This window comes from Mandrillus leucophaeus, unplaced genomic scaffold (assembly GCF_000951045.1).
Source record: "Mandrillus leucophaeus isolate KB7577 unplaced genomic scaffold, Mleu.le_1.0 Scaffold1935, whole genome shotgun sequence".
Classification (NCBI taxonomy): domain Eukaryota; kingdom Metazoa; phylum Chordata; class Mammalia; order Primates; family Cercopithecidae; genus Mandrillus; species Mandrillus leucophaeus.
The window spans coordinates 213013-231378 of NW_012101960.1; the positions used below are offsets into that span (position 1 = coordinate 213013).

General features: G+C 34.8%; 1 protein-coding gene across 3 annotated transcripts in view; it reads right to left on the minus strand.

Moving 5' to 3' along the window:
• Positions 1-523: 523 nt before the first annotated feature.
• The window catches only part of MTF2 (metal response element binding transcription factor 2), a 28610-nt gene continuing 10767 nt past the window's right edge, over positions 524-18366 (minus strand). For 2 of the 3 annotated variants that reach the window (XM_011978393.1, XM_011978392.1), the window contains exons 9-14: positions 12103-12170; positions 9970-10140; positions 5759-5864; positions 5587-5639; positions 5370-5474; positions 524-2925 (exon numbers count right to left, since the gene is read on the minus strand). In XM_011978393.1, the coding sequence (XP_011833783.1) occupies positions 2568-2925; positions 5370-5474; positions 5587-5639; positions 5759-5864; positions 9970-10140; positions 12103-12170 (861 nt within the window). In that variant the 3' untranslated portion in view covers positions 524-2567. The remainder of the gene's footprint in view (positions 2926-5369; positions 5475-5586; positions 5640-5758; positions 5865-9969; positions 10141-12102; positions 12171-18366) is intronic. The other variant, XM_011978394.1, reaches the window with a different exon arrangement.

An 18366-nucleotide genomic window follows, 5' to 3' on the forward strand; every position in this document is an offset into this window, starting at 1 on the left:
CGAGTAGCTGGGACTACAGGTGCCCACCACCACACCAGGCTAATTTTTTTGCATTTTTAGTAGAGATGGGGTTTCACCGTGTTAGCCAGGATGGTCTCAATCTCCTGACCTCACGATCCACCCACCTCGGCCTCCCAAAGTGCTGGGATTACAGGCGTGAGCCACCACGCCTGGCCCAGGAAATTCTTTTATATCAACTTTAACTCCTTCTATGTAAGAAGAAAACATAGTTGGAAAGTTAAGTCTGAATTTTTTAAGTTTGGGGACACAATAGAGATATATTGTCTTTCAAATATAAAGTGTACATGCTTGCTAAACGTACTTTAAGACCACTTAAGATGAACTTGTGATGGTTATTAATATTATATGAGGGATGAGGAAAATGAAAGCAAAGTTTTATAAAGATTAATTCAAGTGAACATACTAGTAGTGGAATTAGAAAATCCTTACCACCCTAGCTAAATAAAAGCAGTCAACTACTGCACTAGTGTGTATTTTCAAGCAAATACAGAAGCAAAACTCATTAGCTCTTTAAAAAATACACACATTTAATGTTGGTCTGTTTTAATTTCTAAGTAAAGCAATTGCAAAAATACAAACTGAACATCAGAGCCATGTGAACCACCATGAGAAAATAAAACAGACATTCACAATAATTACGTCTAACGACAGTTCAGCTGAATAAATCATCTTCCAAGTATGTTAAAGAAAAAGTTTCTAAAAATACTGCTGGTGTTCAGTTAGAATTAAAGGACTTTGGGGAAAATGAAATAATATGATACAGGTGGAGTGAATAAGGATACACGGGATTTACATTTTTCATTACCCCTAGATATAAACAAACATTCAAAAATCAACACAAACTCTGTGTGTTATTCAAAATATTGCAGCTGCAGGAAAGGCAACCTTAAATTAATAGCTAGGGGAAAATCAAGTTTTGGTGGAGGTAAACAGAAGTAACAGTTTTTAATTTGCACTTTTGTAAAGCTCATTTATACCTGGCCAACCAGGAACCAAATGCAGACAATGAAGTTCTCTGCTTCTTTTGGCTATAATGTGACAAGAAAGGATCATCTTTTGAAGATGTTTAAAGAAATAAAGCAACTTTCTTTATAAACAGTCAAATAATCAATTAATGGAATAAATAAGTACTAACCCACATTTTAACCACTCTGTAATCACTACACTTTACATATTTTTTATTTTGGCGGCAAATTCCCCCATTATTAGTCTAAAATCCACCAATCACTTTTAAAAGTAAAATGAATAGCCACCAAAATAAGAAAATCTTCTGTTCACTCTTTGGCTAAAAAGGAAAACAAAACAAAAAGAAACAGAAGACAACTCTAACACTGGTGACAAAAGAAACTTTTTTTTTACAAGTAAAATAAAGTTATCAATTTAAATCTTGGTACATTTTATAAAAACAAGAGGTAATGTTGTAATAAAACAGCAGTAGCCTCAGCTGGCAACAAACTGTTTGTTAACCCTGTGCAATAAAATACTTTGTTCATACTACACTTATTCAAACATGACTAACAGTTACTACAGACATTTCAGGAATCTTCACGGGACTCCTATAGACTTACTGTTAAAACTCAGAGACATTTACAATCATAATGTGCCATGAAAACTTGAAAACGTTACTTCTAGTAGGAGATAATGTTCATATTATTTGAATTTGTTTAGGTACTGAACAGCTGAGTTACAAGGACTAAAAGTGAAAAGCATTCTAAAAGCCCATGAACACTGTTGTTCACACCCCTCTTCAGAACACACTAAACTTGTCTGACACATTTCTCTTCATACATAGCAAGCAACAGCACCCAATAAAAGCCTGAGAAGAAATGCTGCTGTGTAAATACTGCAACTATTCCTGAAAAAAGAATTATGGGATATATACTCCAAAGCTGCCCATTCCCATAATTTGTATTGCATAGGTCACATAATCACACACATATATATACACGTGTGTATATATATGCACATGCAAGAATATATTAAGACGACAATGAAGTCTAGTCACAGAGCAATTTACAGGCTCAATATATTTTTTTACACTTTGCTTGAAAGAAAATTTCAATATTTTACAGTCTTTCAGTAGGCATTATATACACTGCACTTTATGAATCTAAAAGGTATTGAAATAAATTTTTCCAACATTTTGGTAACAAAACAGACAACGTTTCTCCAAATACTTGTGCTATCTACATGATGTTTGCTCTGATAACCACTAATCACAAAAAACTGACTCAATGAAATAATTAGAAAAATTGTCTAACACCATGCATGGGTTTCAATCATTTTTAATATCCTACCCTAGAAACATTCTACAAATCTTAAGATTTAAAAAATTAAGTCTCTGTTCTGATTTTTAAAAGATACCTTTTTATGACAATATCCATAACATTGACAGGTACATGTTAAGGCTAGTATCATCCCCTTTTTTGAATTTTTTTGACTTTTTTTTTTTTTTAAGAAAGATAGTAAAAGCCAGACTCCTTTAGGGCTTTGAACTGTACCTACAGAAAATCAGAGTGCAGTGAACATAATGTTCAGTCCTACAGTCAGGATGCAGTTGCTCCTTCCCATTCCACAAGATACTGCACCTTTCCATCAAGTGTCACCCGACGAGCTAAAACTCGGTATTTTTCGCCACATGCTATTCTACCTGCAGCACCAAAATAACTGGTAATGGAGTTCTTTAGATGATTGAGTTGTAACTCCTGATCTGCTAAGTTATTCAGAATTTCTGTGTTGAGTTCATCAAACTGATAATCTTCTTTGCCTTCATCATCTTTTACAATTTCTGAGTTCTGAGTCTGGAGTGCTCTTCTTGGAAGACGACCTCTTCTTCTCCGCAAATGTGGTATTGCAGCAGGCCAAGATCTTCCTGTACGCGTTCTTTTTCTGGAGTCAGATAATCTATGTAACAGAGAAGGCCAGAATTGTCTGCTAAGCTTTTTAAGCATCCTATGCCCACACAATATGTTCTCTTTTTTGGATTATTCTACTATACCATATATCCTTGATGACATAAAAATAAGCCAAACTCAAACAATAAATGCGATATAAATGGACTATCACTTGTGCTCCTTACTTTAGATTTTGTCACCTTCTTGGGGCTGAACTTTGTAGAGCTTTTCTTCCTTTACTAGTAAGCTGAGGGTAATTTTTTTACTTAGGAGGCCAACAAGGAAAATTCTTATCAAGAGGCCCTACTCATAAATCATGTATTGCCAATAATCTCATCATTTAAAAGAGCTCATTTATTTTTCATTGGAACAAATAATGAATGAGCACAAACTACATCTACGACACTGTTCCATGTCCTTGAAGAGTAGAACTAGAATAGAGGTTCTCTTATTACCAGTTCTAGGCCTAGTGAAGTAATACACCAGAATAAGCACAAACTAGCAGTCAGAGTATCCTGGGTCTATCTCTAACTCTATTATTTGGCCAAATTCAAATCTTATTCTCTATGTTCACTTACTGAGTGAAGGGGTTGGATTGGATAATTTGTAAGGTCCTTTTCAGCACAGAAATTCAATTATTTTATGATTTTATAATAAAAGGAGAATATAGCACAACAACTAAATTGAAAGACCCACAGTCATACTGTGTAAGTTAACAATCCAGCTCTGTTATACTTGCTAAACATGCAATGTTGGGCTTGTTACTTAAAATCCCCTAAGTCTCAGTTTCCTCATCTGTAAAATGAGAACAACAGGACTTATACAACTCAAAAAATTGTTCTCTTTTGTTTGTCTGAGACAAGGCCTCACTCTCCTGCCCAGACTGCAGTGCAGTGGCACAATCATGGCTCACTACAGCCTTGACCTCCTGGGCTCAAGTAATCCTCCACCTCAGCTTCCTGATTATCTAGGACTACAGACAGCACCACCACACCCAGATAACTTTTTTCTTTTGTAGGGATGGTGTCTCATCTCAAACTCTTGCCTCAAGCAGTCCTCCTACCTTGGCCTCCCAAAGTGCTGAGATTATAGGCATAAGCCACCACACCCAGCCAAAAAATTGTTTTAAGAATTAAATAAGATAATATACATAAAAAGCTTAGCAGAGTACCTAGTAAGAGGCCCAAAAAAGTCAATTATTCAGAATTCATTAATAAATGGGTTACACTTTAAGCATTTAATGTAGAATTTTGCATAATTTACAATAGCAGTTTTTGAATTATGAACAAAATTTAAACAGAACAAAGTAAAAAACTTGAAAATAGTAGCTCTGACCCCAAACAGATTAACCTTTTCATACCTGACATGACATGCTTTAGAGAAAAGTTGTCCTGATTGGGCGCAGTGGCTCACGCCTGTAATCCCAGCACTTTGGGAGGCCGAGGCAGGTAGATCACTTGAGTTTAGGAGTTCAAGACCTGCCTGGCCAACATGGTGAAACCCCATCTCTACTAAAAATACAAAAAGTTAGCTGGGCATGGTGGCGCACGCCTGTAATCCCAGCTATGTGAGAGGCTGAGGCGCAAGAATCACTTGAATCCGGGAGGCAGAGGTTGCAGTGAGTCGAGATCATGCCACTGCACTCCAGCCTGGGTGACAGAGTAGTCTCAAAAAAAAAAATAAATAAATAAAAAAATAAACAAAAATGTCCTTCTGAAGGGCTGGATTAAATATCAGATAAAAATCCTAAGTTTAAAATCATTTTATGGACAAAAGGATTTAGGTGTCTGATTCTTTTTTTTTTTTCTTTTTCCCAATCAAATCTTGGCTAGTTGCAATGGCTCATGCATGTAATCCCAGCACTTGAGAAGGCCAACACAGGAGGATCACTTGAGGCCAGGAGTTCAAGACCAACCTGGGCAACTTAGCAAAACCATCTCTACAAAAAATAAAAAAGCATTAGTTAGGTGTGGTGGCACAATCTCTAGTCCTAATCACTACAGAGGCTGACGTGGGAGGACTTTTTTGAAGCCAGGAGTTTGAGGCTGCAATGAGCCATGATTGTGCCACTGTACTCTAGCCTGGGCAACAGAATGAGAATCTGTCTCTTAAAAAATAAAAAAATCAAATCTTTCTAAAGCAAAGAACACTTGTGTAAGCAGAGGCATTAAAAAGCCTAACAAGCACAGCTTCTAAACAACGGTATACTTTTTCTCTGTGTTCACAGCAAATTTCCATACAAACTTGAAAAATACAATGTTTGTACTCTAGAAAGCAAAAATATTCAAATGAATATTAACAACTAATGGGATCTACATCTGGATTACCGCTCAAAAAGCTGATAGACACAACTTGCATCACTTTCAATTGCTAAAAAATTATTCAATCAACACTTTACAAAGAAAAGGAATCTAGAATAAGAAAAGTAAAAAAAATAAGAACTAAAATATCTACCCATAATGCCTGGAAATGCTAGACGAGGTAGTTTCTTTTGCACTGGAAGCACCCGTGAAATCCACATCTGAGGTATTAGATGAATGTGCAGTTCCCTCAGTTCTCCTGAGACAAAAGAATTTAAATTGTGTAACGACTATATTATATAACAAACAGAAATATTAACATCCACTCAAAAGACAAAACCTAGAAAGGGAGAAAATAACTTTCTATTTACCCTATAGAACAAGGTAAATCCAAAGTAGGATTCTCTGAAACTGACTCCTTATCCTGGAAAATAAAAATATATACTTAAAGCATGTCTCTAGAATAAGCTGAAAAAAATACTAGCTTCTCAGTTATTTCACGCATCCTTCTTCTTGAGAACATATACCAACATATCCTCTTACCAAAAGTGGCTCAGCAGTTTTTTGAATCATTTTTCTTGTATATGGGCCAGGTGGACGACCTACAGATTTTTTCTTTCCTTTTTTTTCTATGCCATTGCTTACTTCCCTGAAATGGAAAACCATTATGCATTTAATCTCTGCATCAAGAAAACAAAGACATTGACTCTATGTACGTAACTAGACATATATACACATATATTTTACTATTTTATATTAATGGTAATATAAAAATTATTAATTGAATCCACAAGTTTAGTCAAGTGCATTGATAATATATTCTAATTTAAATATTTCTTGACTTTAAAGATATTTAAACCATTATGAAAGGTTTAAAAAAGTCCTCTTTAATATAATTCTGAACAATATATACCACTTAAAGATTTAAAAACAACAACAACAAAAACCAGACAATTACACTGAATGGAAGATTTCAAAACTCCTAAAAGCTCAATTATATAGTTTAATTTTAGGTTGTTACAATGTGGAGGATGTTTCAAGGATTTACTACTAAAAATGACTATGAATTTAGCAGTTAACCTAATGGAGTCAGGAAATATCTATGTTAAAATTATAGTAGTCATAAAGGCTGCCTTTAGATATATATGTAGATTCTTGAATGACACTATCAGAAAGAGAATGAAGCCCAGAGTGGCAGAACGTAAAGAAGAAAGGAGTAAGAAATCCTTCATATTCTCAGGGAGTCATTCAAAAGGTCTTTCTAGGTCAGAAAGACCTAGAAAACCATATTTTAAACATAAAGCCAAATTCCAAGCAATAGGAAGGAAAAAAGTGCAACAGGCAAAGACACTCTAATTAATAGAAAAAAATAAAAAATATATATAGAAAGAATATTTCATTTACTCAACAATAGCTACCATATAAAGACGATATTAGATAATATGGATACAAAGGTGTTCCTGGTGCTAAAGAGTTCACAATATAGTTAGAAAGTGACAAATGTGTATACAAGCAAGCTAATAAAATGGAGTGAGGGCTACGAGAAAATTGTCCAGGAAACTTTAATTAAGGAGAGGAAAAAAGAACACTATATAATAGCCTAGAAAGAGATGAATGGAGAAAGTAGGAAAAAAACTTATCCCTCTAGATGCCAAACAAGGTCAGGGAATAAAGGTGGAACTATGAGGAAGGAGAAAGTAGGGGAACTATAAGGACAAAGCAGAACCAGACACTATAATCAAAAGTCTCAAGAACACGATGGATGGAATATCCATTTCTTTTGTAAAATGATCAACATAATATTTATAAAGGACTCCTGGACTAAAGAAAGTAACCTCTAACTAAAAGGAACAACTTATACACAAGGTCCAGAAGGAACTCAGGATGCCTTTAAACAAAGCAGCTGAATCCTTATCTGGTGGCATCAGATGACCTGATAGCTACCACAAAGGGAGCATCCTATCACAATCATGATAGAAATGAAAAAGCTTGTGGAATTATTTTTTTCTGATTCATAATATGGCAACTGCTAGCAAAGGATTTGAGTGACCAAATCTGAAAGTGATAGGAATAATAAGCATTCTTTCCTTCAGGAAAGAAAACTTAATTAGCAGCTAATTTCTTACAAACTTCAAATAACTGGACTCATTGTCAAGGCTTTGTAATCACATTTTCCTTATCTCCAAGATGACTATTCCATACCTTTAATTGATCCTTAAATTCCCATCTCTGTACAAGACTCTCTGCTATCTTTACCTTATATTTCATCGAGAAAATAGAGGCTACCAGGCAAGAACTTCAGTCAATTTCCAACTGCCCAATCTACAACAGAACTAGCATCTGTACCCATCTTCTCTTTTACCCCATTTCAACAGAAGGATGTTTCTCCTTCTAGAAAAGGCGAGTCCCACATTTAGGCTCTATATCCCTTCTCTTTTGGCTTCTACTCTCCTATACCAATTTCCTCTTCTCCAATGGATCATTCCTACTTACACACAAAAACAGGTTCCAACTATCTCCCAACTATTTTAAAAAAAAACATCATTTAACTAGTCCTATCCCCCTCTTCAGCTGTCATTCCATTTGTCAGCCTCCCTATACAGGAAAACTTCTGGGTGTTGATGACATAATACGCTTTCCATTTTCTCCCCTCTCATTCAGAATCCTTAAAGATAGTTTCCTATTTTCCTCCTTTCCTTCACTACTGTTATTATTTTGAATCTGCCTGTGTCCCTGATATGTAGGAGAAGCACAGTTTGACATGTAAATTTGGCAATGCTGGATTCAGTCATACTTCCACCCAGTCCTATCTGGTTTCTATCTGTACTACTTCAAAGAAATTCCTTTTGTCAAGGTCACTAATAACAAAATGTTATGCAATAAATATTTTTCTTTCATTTTAATCTACCTCACTAGCATTCAATACACTTTAATATAGCTATCTTTCTTGAAACACTACCTTTCTTTTGGTTGTCATGACATCAAACTTCTTGGTTTCCTCCCATCTCACTGCTCACTCTTTTTTAGTCTCCTCTGCTTATTTCACTTCTTCCAAATTTACAAATGATATCAGGACATGATCCCAGACCACCTTCTCTTCTCTCTCTACTTGCTCCCTTGGTAATTTCACTCATTCTCATGGCTTTATCAATCAGATTCCAAATTTGTATCGCCTGTCCAGAACTCTCCTATGAGCTCCTAAATTACACATCCAATTGCCCGTATTTCACATCATTCTGTGTGTATGAGGGGGGTGTGTGTGTGTGTGTGTGTGTGTATCCCTCATAAGAATCTCAAATTCAATGAATATGAAACAGAAGAATGCTTCATTCACCATACCAAAATCTGTTTTTCCAGATCTTGATTAACCCCTCATCAGTTGCTCAGGCCAGAAATCTGGGCATTATTTAATTGACTCCTTCTTTATTTTCAGAAATTTAATTCACTAGCAAATCCAATTAATTCTAACTCCAATAAAGACCTCAAATCTGTTTTCTTTCCATTTGAATGTTACCACCTACCTCTGTACCTCATACCATCTATCTCTCATCTAGAAAACTGAGTCTTAATTTTCTCCTGCTTTTATTCTTACCTGTATACTACCCATTCTCAAAACAGCATCCAAAACAGTTTTTTCTTTTTTTTGAGACAGAGTCTCGCTCTGTTGCCCAGGCTGGAGTACAGTGGCGCGATCTCGGCTCACTGCAACCTCCGCCTCCCGGGTTCAAGTGATTCTCCTGCCTCAGTCTCCCGAGTAGCTGAGCCTACAGGTGCACGCCACCATGCCCGGCTAATTTTTGTAATTATAGTAGAGATGAGGTTTCACCATCTTGGTCAGGCTGGTCTCAAACTCCCAACCTCAGGTGATCCACCTGCCTCGGCCTCCCAAAGTGCTGGGATTACAGGCGTGAACCACTGCACCCGGCCGAGTATTTTTAAAAGATAATTAAATCCCTTAAATGCCTCCCCTTTATTCTTAGAAAACAACCCAAATTCTTTGTAAGCCCTACAAGACCCTACACAGGATCAAGTCTCACCTAATCTTTCCAATACCTGATGCTACTACTCTCTCATCCTCATTTATACCACATCAGTCTTCTGTGAGTTCCTAGAATACGTTTCAAAGCCTTTGCACTTGTTATTTCTGCTAGCTGGAGTAGTTTTCCCTTTGTTTTTCACATTGTTATATCATTCTCATTTTTAAGTCTTAATTTAAATATTATCTTAAATAGTCCTTCCTTGAGCCTCATCGTTAAAGTACAAAGGTCCTATCTCTATCCATAGTAAGATCTAAAACAGTATGCTATTAAAAATGGCACTAGCATAATCAGTAACTATTTTACTTGTTTATCACCTTTGTTGTCCACTAGTATGTAAACCTCATCAGGGCAGAAGAAAAATCTGTTTGTCATTGTACTCACTAGCACTTAGATAATAAGGCACTTGAAACTGTGCTGAATGAATGAATGGATGAATGAATGAATGAAAAGTGAACAAACAAACAGGCTAGTACTCTTAAGCTGTTTGCTAACAAAATCAATAGAGTCTATTCCTGGAAGGCCAAAGTCCTAAAATAAACAAGCATCTGGCATCAACTCTTCATACCTTGTCTAAGCAAGATATTATAGACCCAAAAAAAAAAAATCAGAGTAACTGCCACTTGTACTTTCAAATATACTAAGGAGACTAAATAACATACATTTTTAGTTACAAATAAGCTAAAGAGAAAAACTAAGCCACAGATCAACTTTTACCTTGAATCAGATATAGGTTTGGATGCCTTTCTGCCTTTAATTTTAAATTCATGAGATGTTCCTTCAGGTTCTTTCTCTGCTTTGAAAGCCACATTTGGTGGCACAGGAGGAACACGAATTCGCAACCCAAACAAATGCTTCTTCTTCTTTATTTCTTTCCCAGACATAAACCTAAATTTTTAAAAACATTAACTAAAATTTTAAAAACTGAACACATATACATAGCAGACCCTAACTTCACTTTCATATATAAGGCCCTTATACTTGAAAGCCCACCCAATACTACAGAAATTCATTTCCCCTTGCTTTCCTTGATTCTTATCTGCCCCAGAGCCAGTCTATAGCAGGATACGATGGGGAGGAAGGGATAGGACCAGAAAGGAGAAGAGTACATGTCCACTTTTCTTTTTAAACATGGCAACTAACTTTTTAAAGGAAGAAAGAAGAACAAAGAATGGTATTTTTTGGTCCCAATATGCTTTCCCATATTTAGTGTCATCTGTGAGAAATATCTCAAAAGCGATTTAGGGAAAAAAAAGAATTCCATCTCAGAGTGGATTTATAAGGAGAAAAACCTTAGCAGTAATAGGTGACAGCATTGGAAAAGAAAGTAGGAGATAAATCCTAGAGGCCCAGAAAATAAAAGGAGTATCTAGAGTGCCAGATCTGGAAACGGAAATAACCCGGGGCAAAGAAGGGTTATTTCAGAGCAATATGGACTTGGGCCTCTGAAAAATATGATCTTTAGACCTTTCTTTCAGTCTCTATGGTCCTTATTCCCAAGCACCTCCATCTACCTCAGCTCTACTGAAACTTGCCTGGCCACAAGAACTTCCATCAGTTGTTTAGAATGTTCTCCCCCTCTTTTTCTTTTTTTTTTTTTTTGAGACAGTCTCGCTCTGTCACCCAGGCTGGAGTGCAATGGCACAATTCGGCTCACTACAACTTTCACCTCCCAGGTTCAAGCTCTTCTCCTGCTTCAGCCTCCTAAGTAGCTGGGAATACAGGCACGCACCACCACGCCTGGCTATTTTTGTATTTTTAGTAGAGACGGGGTTTCACCATGTTGGCCAGGCTGGTCTCGATCTCCTGACCTCAGGTGATCCGCCCACCTCGGCTTCCCAAGTGCTGGGATTACAGGTGTGAGCCACCACGCCCAACCAGAATGTTCTACTTTTTTTGCAGATTTAAGAAAGGGGATCCCTCATTACTACCACAACAGGAACAGATATATTTCTGGTACCCTAAGTTGAAATTCAGAATTCACTGTCCCATGAAATATTTTTACCAGCACAGTAATTACTCAGGTACCTCATGACTTTATTACAGTCTTTTTTCCTGTTTATCATACTTCAAGGTCATATCAGGTACCTCATGACTTTTTGAGCTGGTCTAAAGATCCAGCCACTAGTAATTACATTATTTAATGAGGAAATACTACCAAATTCAAAACACCAACTTATTGCAAACAAAAATTTTATAACACTTTATTGGAGTCAACACATACATTTATAAAATTTCTGTTGCATTTAAAAATGTTTCTAAGAAATGTAGATATATTGTTTTTAAAAAGGGAATCCTTGTTAGTATAGTGGTGAGTAAAAAAAAAAAAAGTAAAAATGGGGGGGAAGATCTGTATATCTGTATGAGAACGTATCAAATAATATCACTTAATTATTTAGACCACTCAGCTAGAAACATTACTTTTCTGTAACTAATGGTGTTAACTATAACCATAGATCTCAATCTTTTTAAAACCCCATATTCCCTACAATATTCTCTCCTATCTTTTGAATATTCCCACCAGCTAACAAGATTTTATTTCACTTTCAGTAGATTACATTATAGAAGGAAGTTATTACTGAATATGCTTTTTCAATGGAATAGGCTAAATTCTCCCAGAGATACCAGTATGCCTCCCACCCACCATTCCCAGGAGAAGGATTACTCCTCCCTCCTCCAATCCTTGAGAATCACCGCTTTAATCTAACTAAAATAGAATAAGACATTAAAAAGTTTAAAATGGTATGTACTTCTTCTATACACCAATCCCACAATTCTTAAACAATGCCATTATTCCTTATACTTACTAAATGTCTCCCTCATAGGGATACATAAAATAAATCAACTTACATGGTCTTGTAATCATTTAATGCCTCCAGAACATGCTCATATCTTTCAGATTTTGGTGTGTCTGCCAGCTGTGAAGTATCAAGAAACAATTTAACGCACTACAATTTCATCAATTAGTAATATACAGGTGCTAGATAGAGGCAATGTGATGCAGAGGAAAAGTGTACTGATAGGTAGTCAGAAGATCTAAGTTCTAATTCCAAGTCCTCACTGACTAATTATGTGACCTAGGACCATTTAACCTCTCAAGGCTTATTTTCTCACTTATAAAAAAGGAACTATAAACCCTACACTAATTACTTGCTCATTATATTAATCCAGTGATATGTTTATGAAGGAACTACAAACTGTAAAATACCATAAACATGGGATTGTATTAGTTATTAAATTTTTCAAAAATTCTTTAACCTAGGGAAATAATACATTAGAATTATTTTAATATTTACTATAAAAGTTCCTAACAGATATCAATAGGAAGGAGTACAAAAAGTAATGAGAAACATACCATATTCCAGTACCTCTAGCACTAGCATAAACCGATAATCTCTATAATTTTTTAGAATACTGTAAAATTGAGAGACCTTATTTTCATAACAATTATAGACTTTAGCCAGCTCTAAATGGCTCAATAATTTTTCATAACAAACCATTTTAAAACCTAAACATTTAATTCTAGAAAAAAACTCTATTTTGTTCCAATAGGGCTTTTTCTCAGAGACCTTTCTGCCTCTTCTTGACTAGGGCATATTAGCAAACGAATCTAAATCACAAAAGGACCATCCTGAATTAATGCTACAAAGACCTTAAAAAAAAAAGCTGCTTCCAAAATATCACAGTTGACTTTCAAAATTACAGCCAGTATGTTCTTTACCACTTGAAACTCCCAAGCCTCAGAACTGCTTTAAGTGAGAGAGAAAACAAATCTGCCAAATAGAATGCTGGAGCTAGAAAAAACTTGTAAGTCATCTACTCCGACTCTATTTTACACGAGTTAACAAATATAAAGGTTAAAACTGCTCAAATTCACTGTCTAGTTGGTGAGAGAGCTAGAACCTGAACTCAAGTGATAAGTTCATTCATTCTACACTCACTGAGAGCCCACTCTGTGCCAATCTGCTGAGTGCTAAAAAAAAAAAAAAAACATGTGAAATAGGAGTTAGGTACTCATTCCTCTATATCAAACCACTACCTCCTGCGGTAATTTCTGAAGTGTCTAATGAAAGAGAATTTCTGTTTTAAAGAAGGAATAATATAATCAGACTTTAGAGCTTGAATGAGACCCTAGATGCAATTCAGCCTTCCACCAATATTGCAGTCTCTTTTACAGTACAGATATTTATTCAACCATGGCTTAATTACTGCCATTGATAAGAGCTGATAAGGCACCAACTAAAAAAGCCCATTCCATAAGTGGGCAAAAATCTTCCTCCCCAGAGCTCTTCCATTCCCTCTTTTACAAGACAATGCTTCATATATCTGAATGCAACTACCATGTCTATAAGACTAGGATAAAATGTTTAATAGCTACATCACATGGTTACTTCATATTAAGCTTCTGACTGTCTTCTTCCTGGTCCCTCCTCCCCACCCCAACTGTGAAATCGTATCAGATGAACTGCTATCAAACTGAGTATCCCCTATCATAACCATGGACTGTTTGTGTTTACGGCTAAAGCAGGATTTTATAACTGCTGTTAATTGATCTTGTTTTCAGCTCAATGTTCCAGATCTTTTCTCTTGATTCTGTCATCCTTCTAGAATTGAAGGTAGAGACAAAGACAGAATACCCTATGGTCCTCCATTAGAGTCTCCCTCAAGAATGTTTCCAAAGCACCGTCTTTGTCACTGTTTTTCCATTAGTTACAAATCCATTTAATTTTCACTTTAACCAGTTCACATTTTAATATCTCATCTGAACTCAAGTTATACTACGTCTATATCATGCCCAAACCAGCGTTTGCTAACCATAAAAAAAAAAAAAAAAACACTGACAAACCAGTGTTGCTAATCATATCAAAAAAGAAATCAAGGGTATACATGTATACATGACTTATTCTAATAAGAGATTTTCCTATGCCTTTTAAATCTTCACAAACCATATATCTGAAAAATCTGCTCTACAATTTTGCTGAGTCAACAGCAAAATTAACTTCCTAATTTCTAAAACCCACTCTTTTTTTACATTTTGACAATCACAATGAACTCTACTTTCTTTTGGTATTTACTCCCTACTGTTTCTCAGAAATTTTATCTATTAAGTTCCTTCAGCACTCCACAACGACTCTGCAAATAACTGCATATTTTAGCTACCATAAAAGTGCCAAAGACTTCCCCCTTTCAGCATTTTGCAAACTAAAAGTACAACCATTATAGTGAAAATCAGATAATCTACATTAGAAGAGCATCATATTCTATGCCTTCCATCTGACCATGAGGTTTATTATATAAATCTCCAAAAAGAATAACTTGTTGTTTTTTGCTCCCTCCTCTCCAGATACTAATCTCACACTAATATTTATAGTATAACTCTTCCTTTCAATTACCAATATTAAGTTCCAAGCCACCTGGGCTTAAGTATCCCAACAGCTTAGGTAATTTGTTGCTAACCACCATACTACATGCTAATTATAACACTCTAAGCCCCAAAGTATTGTTGTTCAGATTTCTTATAATTTCCACTTGTAGATATCATTCCACCTCTATTATATAGTTTCCTCTAGTATCATTTCTACCACAGTATTTCTTGAATTTCATCTTTGCTTTTCTCCCTACCTGCCTCAAAAGTGAAGTAGCACTCGATACATTATTCTGCTATCAACCTCAGGTTTTCTAAAATTTAAGACCACAGAAAAGCGGTTATTACAGAACTAGGATTTCAAATAACTTCAAGAATCAAAGACAAATGACAATAAGCAGATTACAAAAAGTACTAATATCTCATTTTAAACTCCCCAAAACAATCTGATACAACACATGAGACTTCATTTTATATAAAAACCTTAAGAAAGTTTATCATGGATTCAAATGTTAAGTATTTTTACTATCTCAAAGAAAATGATCCAAAACATAGTAGTTCTTCAAACAGCTACACTCAATCTATATGATAATCATTAGGTACCAAGCCAAAAGAAGTACAAAAACTACATAAGGAAACAGTGTAACACCATTATCTTCTAAAATGATTCAAAAGTTTTATCTTCTCTTCATAACAATCCTATACCATATTCAACTAAGAAAAAATATGATATATGACTGTTACGTTTTGCCTTTTCAGTATGAAAGGATTTATCTCCAAAAGTGTAATATTTTTGAAACTTCTTTTTATTACTAAAAGAAGTCACAGCTTTGGATGATAATGACGTACTGATGTAGCTTCATCAATTATAACTAATCTACCACTATGGTGGAGGGATGTTGATAATGGGGGAGGCAATGCATGTGTGGCAGAAGGGGACAACCTAAATCTGCTCTAAAAAAAAAAAGTCTTTAAAATAAAAACAGTCACAGTGCTTCCTTTATTAAAAAAAAAAAAGGGGCGGGGGACACAATACATGAAACAGAATACAACTGATTCAATATAAGATTACAGCAAGTAATTACAAATGTAAATATGTATTTACTAGGTTTCCAAAATAAAAAATACCATTAAAGTTTAGCCAGCCTCATCATATGTAAAATTAATTATAATTCAAAGTTCAGGAATAATAAATGTAGATAACTGCCTAGTTGTGCAATATATATTCCTACACAAAATGCCATAAAAAATCTCAATCAACTTGTATCACCACAAAATTTTTTTCTTTGATCTGGTGGCAAGAGGAAGGAAACTCCACATTTTAGATAAACTAAAATCACAACCTTTGTTCTCTGTTTTGTTTCATTTGTGAAGAAAAATTTCTAGAGCAGGTGCTTTATCCTATATTATGTATAACAAGAATTGCTGAGGCAGGAAGATAACTCGACCTCAGGAGTTCAAGGCTTCAGTGAGCTATGTATGACTGCACCACTGAACTCCAGTCTGAGCAAGTGTCTCTTTAAAAAAAAAAAAAAAGAGAGAGAGAGAGAGAGAGACTCTCCGGCCCCCTCTCTAAAAAAAAAAAAAAAAGAAAGAAAGAGCTGATGTTCAAAATGACTAAGGCACTCAATTATAAACATTATATTTAGCATACACTACTTCCCATGTTTTGAAAATAATTAATGGCATTTTATAAGATTCGGAATAAGAATATAAACAAAAGGAAATTTTTGTTAACCCAAATTTGGATTACTGACAAAATTCAATTTGTAATTCATTTTCAGTTTATCAAAAATTTTCTATTCAAACAATTTGGAATGACCCATTATGTATGTTATCTTTGTATCAATCACTACATACATTTGAAAGTAAACTAAATGAAAAACACTGAATAAACATGATAGACTAGCATAAACTGTATCGTCTATTTATTACTAAAAACTCACCCTAAAATCCAATTACAATTACAGTATAAAAATATAAAAGAATACAGAAAATTAGAAACCTGAACTTCAATCTGTCAATTACCAAAGTCTATGCATGAGACGTCTCATCTAAGAAGTCTGAATATTTTCTTATTTTAATTCAGAGAAAGAACCATAAGAAATTATTAGTCTCTTGTTCTAACAATAAATTTGATGGCTCAAAAAGTGGAAATAATCTTAAAAAGTAAAACTTTTTCTTTTTCTTCTAAGACATTACCTCATAGGCCACAGAAATAAAACATGTATTATTGCTGAAGCAAATTTTTTCTAGTATGTTTCAGAAGTTCAGTTGGAGCTAGGACACCTGAAACTGATAAACTGAACTTTTTTCTTGAAAAATATACTAAATGTGATTTTCATTTTATTTCCAACCTCTCGAATAAAATCTAAACACTAAAAACTTAAATTTTAATTAAAAATGACAGACTTTGAAATAAGCACAACATGAGGTTTTATATTATATATACCCAATATCTACATCAAGTAACTACTGCAGAATTTCATTATGTAATGCATACAGTGTACTAACAGGTATACATATGTATCTGCACACGAAGTGCTAAAAGAATAATGGCTAGAAAGAATTTTTAAACAAATTATAGCATTAAATATTAAGATAATTACAAAAACCACTATAGTCACTTCGAATGCTTTACCCCTGACTTTCTGATTACGAATCAGTTTATTAAAATTGATCAAATGTGGCCATGCCCAGCGGCTCATGCTTGTAATCTCAGCACTTTGGGAGGTCAAGGTGGGCGGATCACTTAAGGTCAGGAGTTCAAGACCAGCCTGGCCAACATGGCAAAACCCCATCTCTACTAAAAATACAAAAATTAGCCAGGCGTGGTGGCAGGCGCCTGTAATCCCAGCTACTTGGGAGGCTAAGGCAGGAGAATGGTTTGAGCCTGGGAGGCGGAGGTTGCAGTGAGCCAAGATCGCGCCATTACACTCCAGCCTGGGCGACAGAGCAAGACTCCATCTTAAAAAAAAAAAAAAAAAAAAAATTATCAAATGTACACATCACTCTTTTTCAAACTTCATCTAAAAAAAGGTATTTAACCAAAAACTTAACAAAAATTTGTATGATAATCCAATATCTAACATTCAAAACTCAAATGATGAATTCAAAAATTCATCAACTAAATTTCAATAACATCCTAGATTTTAAAACTACAAACTAAATCATGCATTATGTTCTCCCTGATATTCCATAAACCCCGAAAAAGCCCTTTGATATCCTATTTGATATGAAATAGGATGTCCTTCACAAATCAAGAAATTCTTCCTAAACTTCAAATCAGTTTGCAAAATTTTTACCTAAAAAAAGCATGACTAAGATATACATATAAACTCCATATATTATAAAACAATTTTTTTAGTTTTAACTAAAAGTAGTTAATATATGTACTTTGGTAATTCTAAATAAATGCTAAAAATAAGGTCCCTATTAAACTTATTCCAGTTACTCTTCTCTTTCTGCTATTCATTAGTTTCAAAATTTTCTTTAATGAACACACATTACTTTTAAATTCCTTTAAAAAAAAGACTGTAAAACAGCATAGGTAGTTACACTTCAAAAATGAGAAGCAAAATGAGATGTCAGAACGAGAGGGGATAATCTTCTATTCAGGCAGCTTCACTCTACAAACTCATTTTTCTAACAATATTATTAGATCCCACCATTCCTACAAGTCAGAAACACACAAAGGAGTACCAACAAGAGAGGAAGGAAGAATGTTGGTTACATCTCTAAGTTTATAG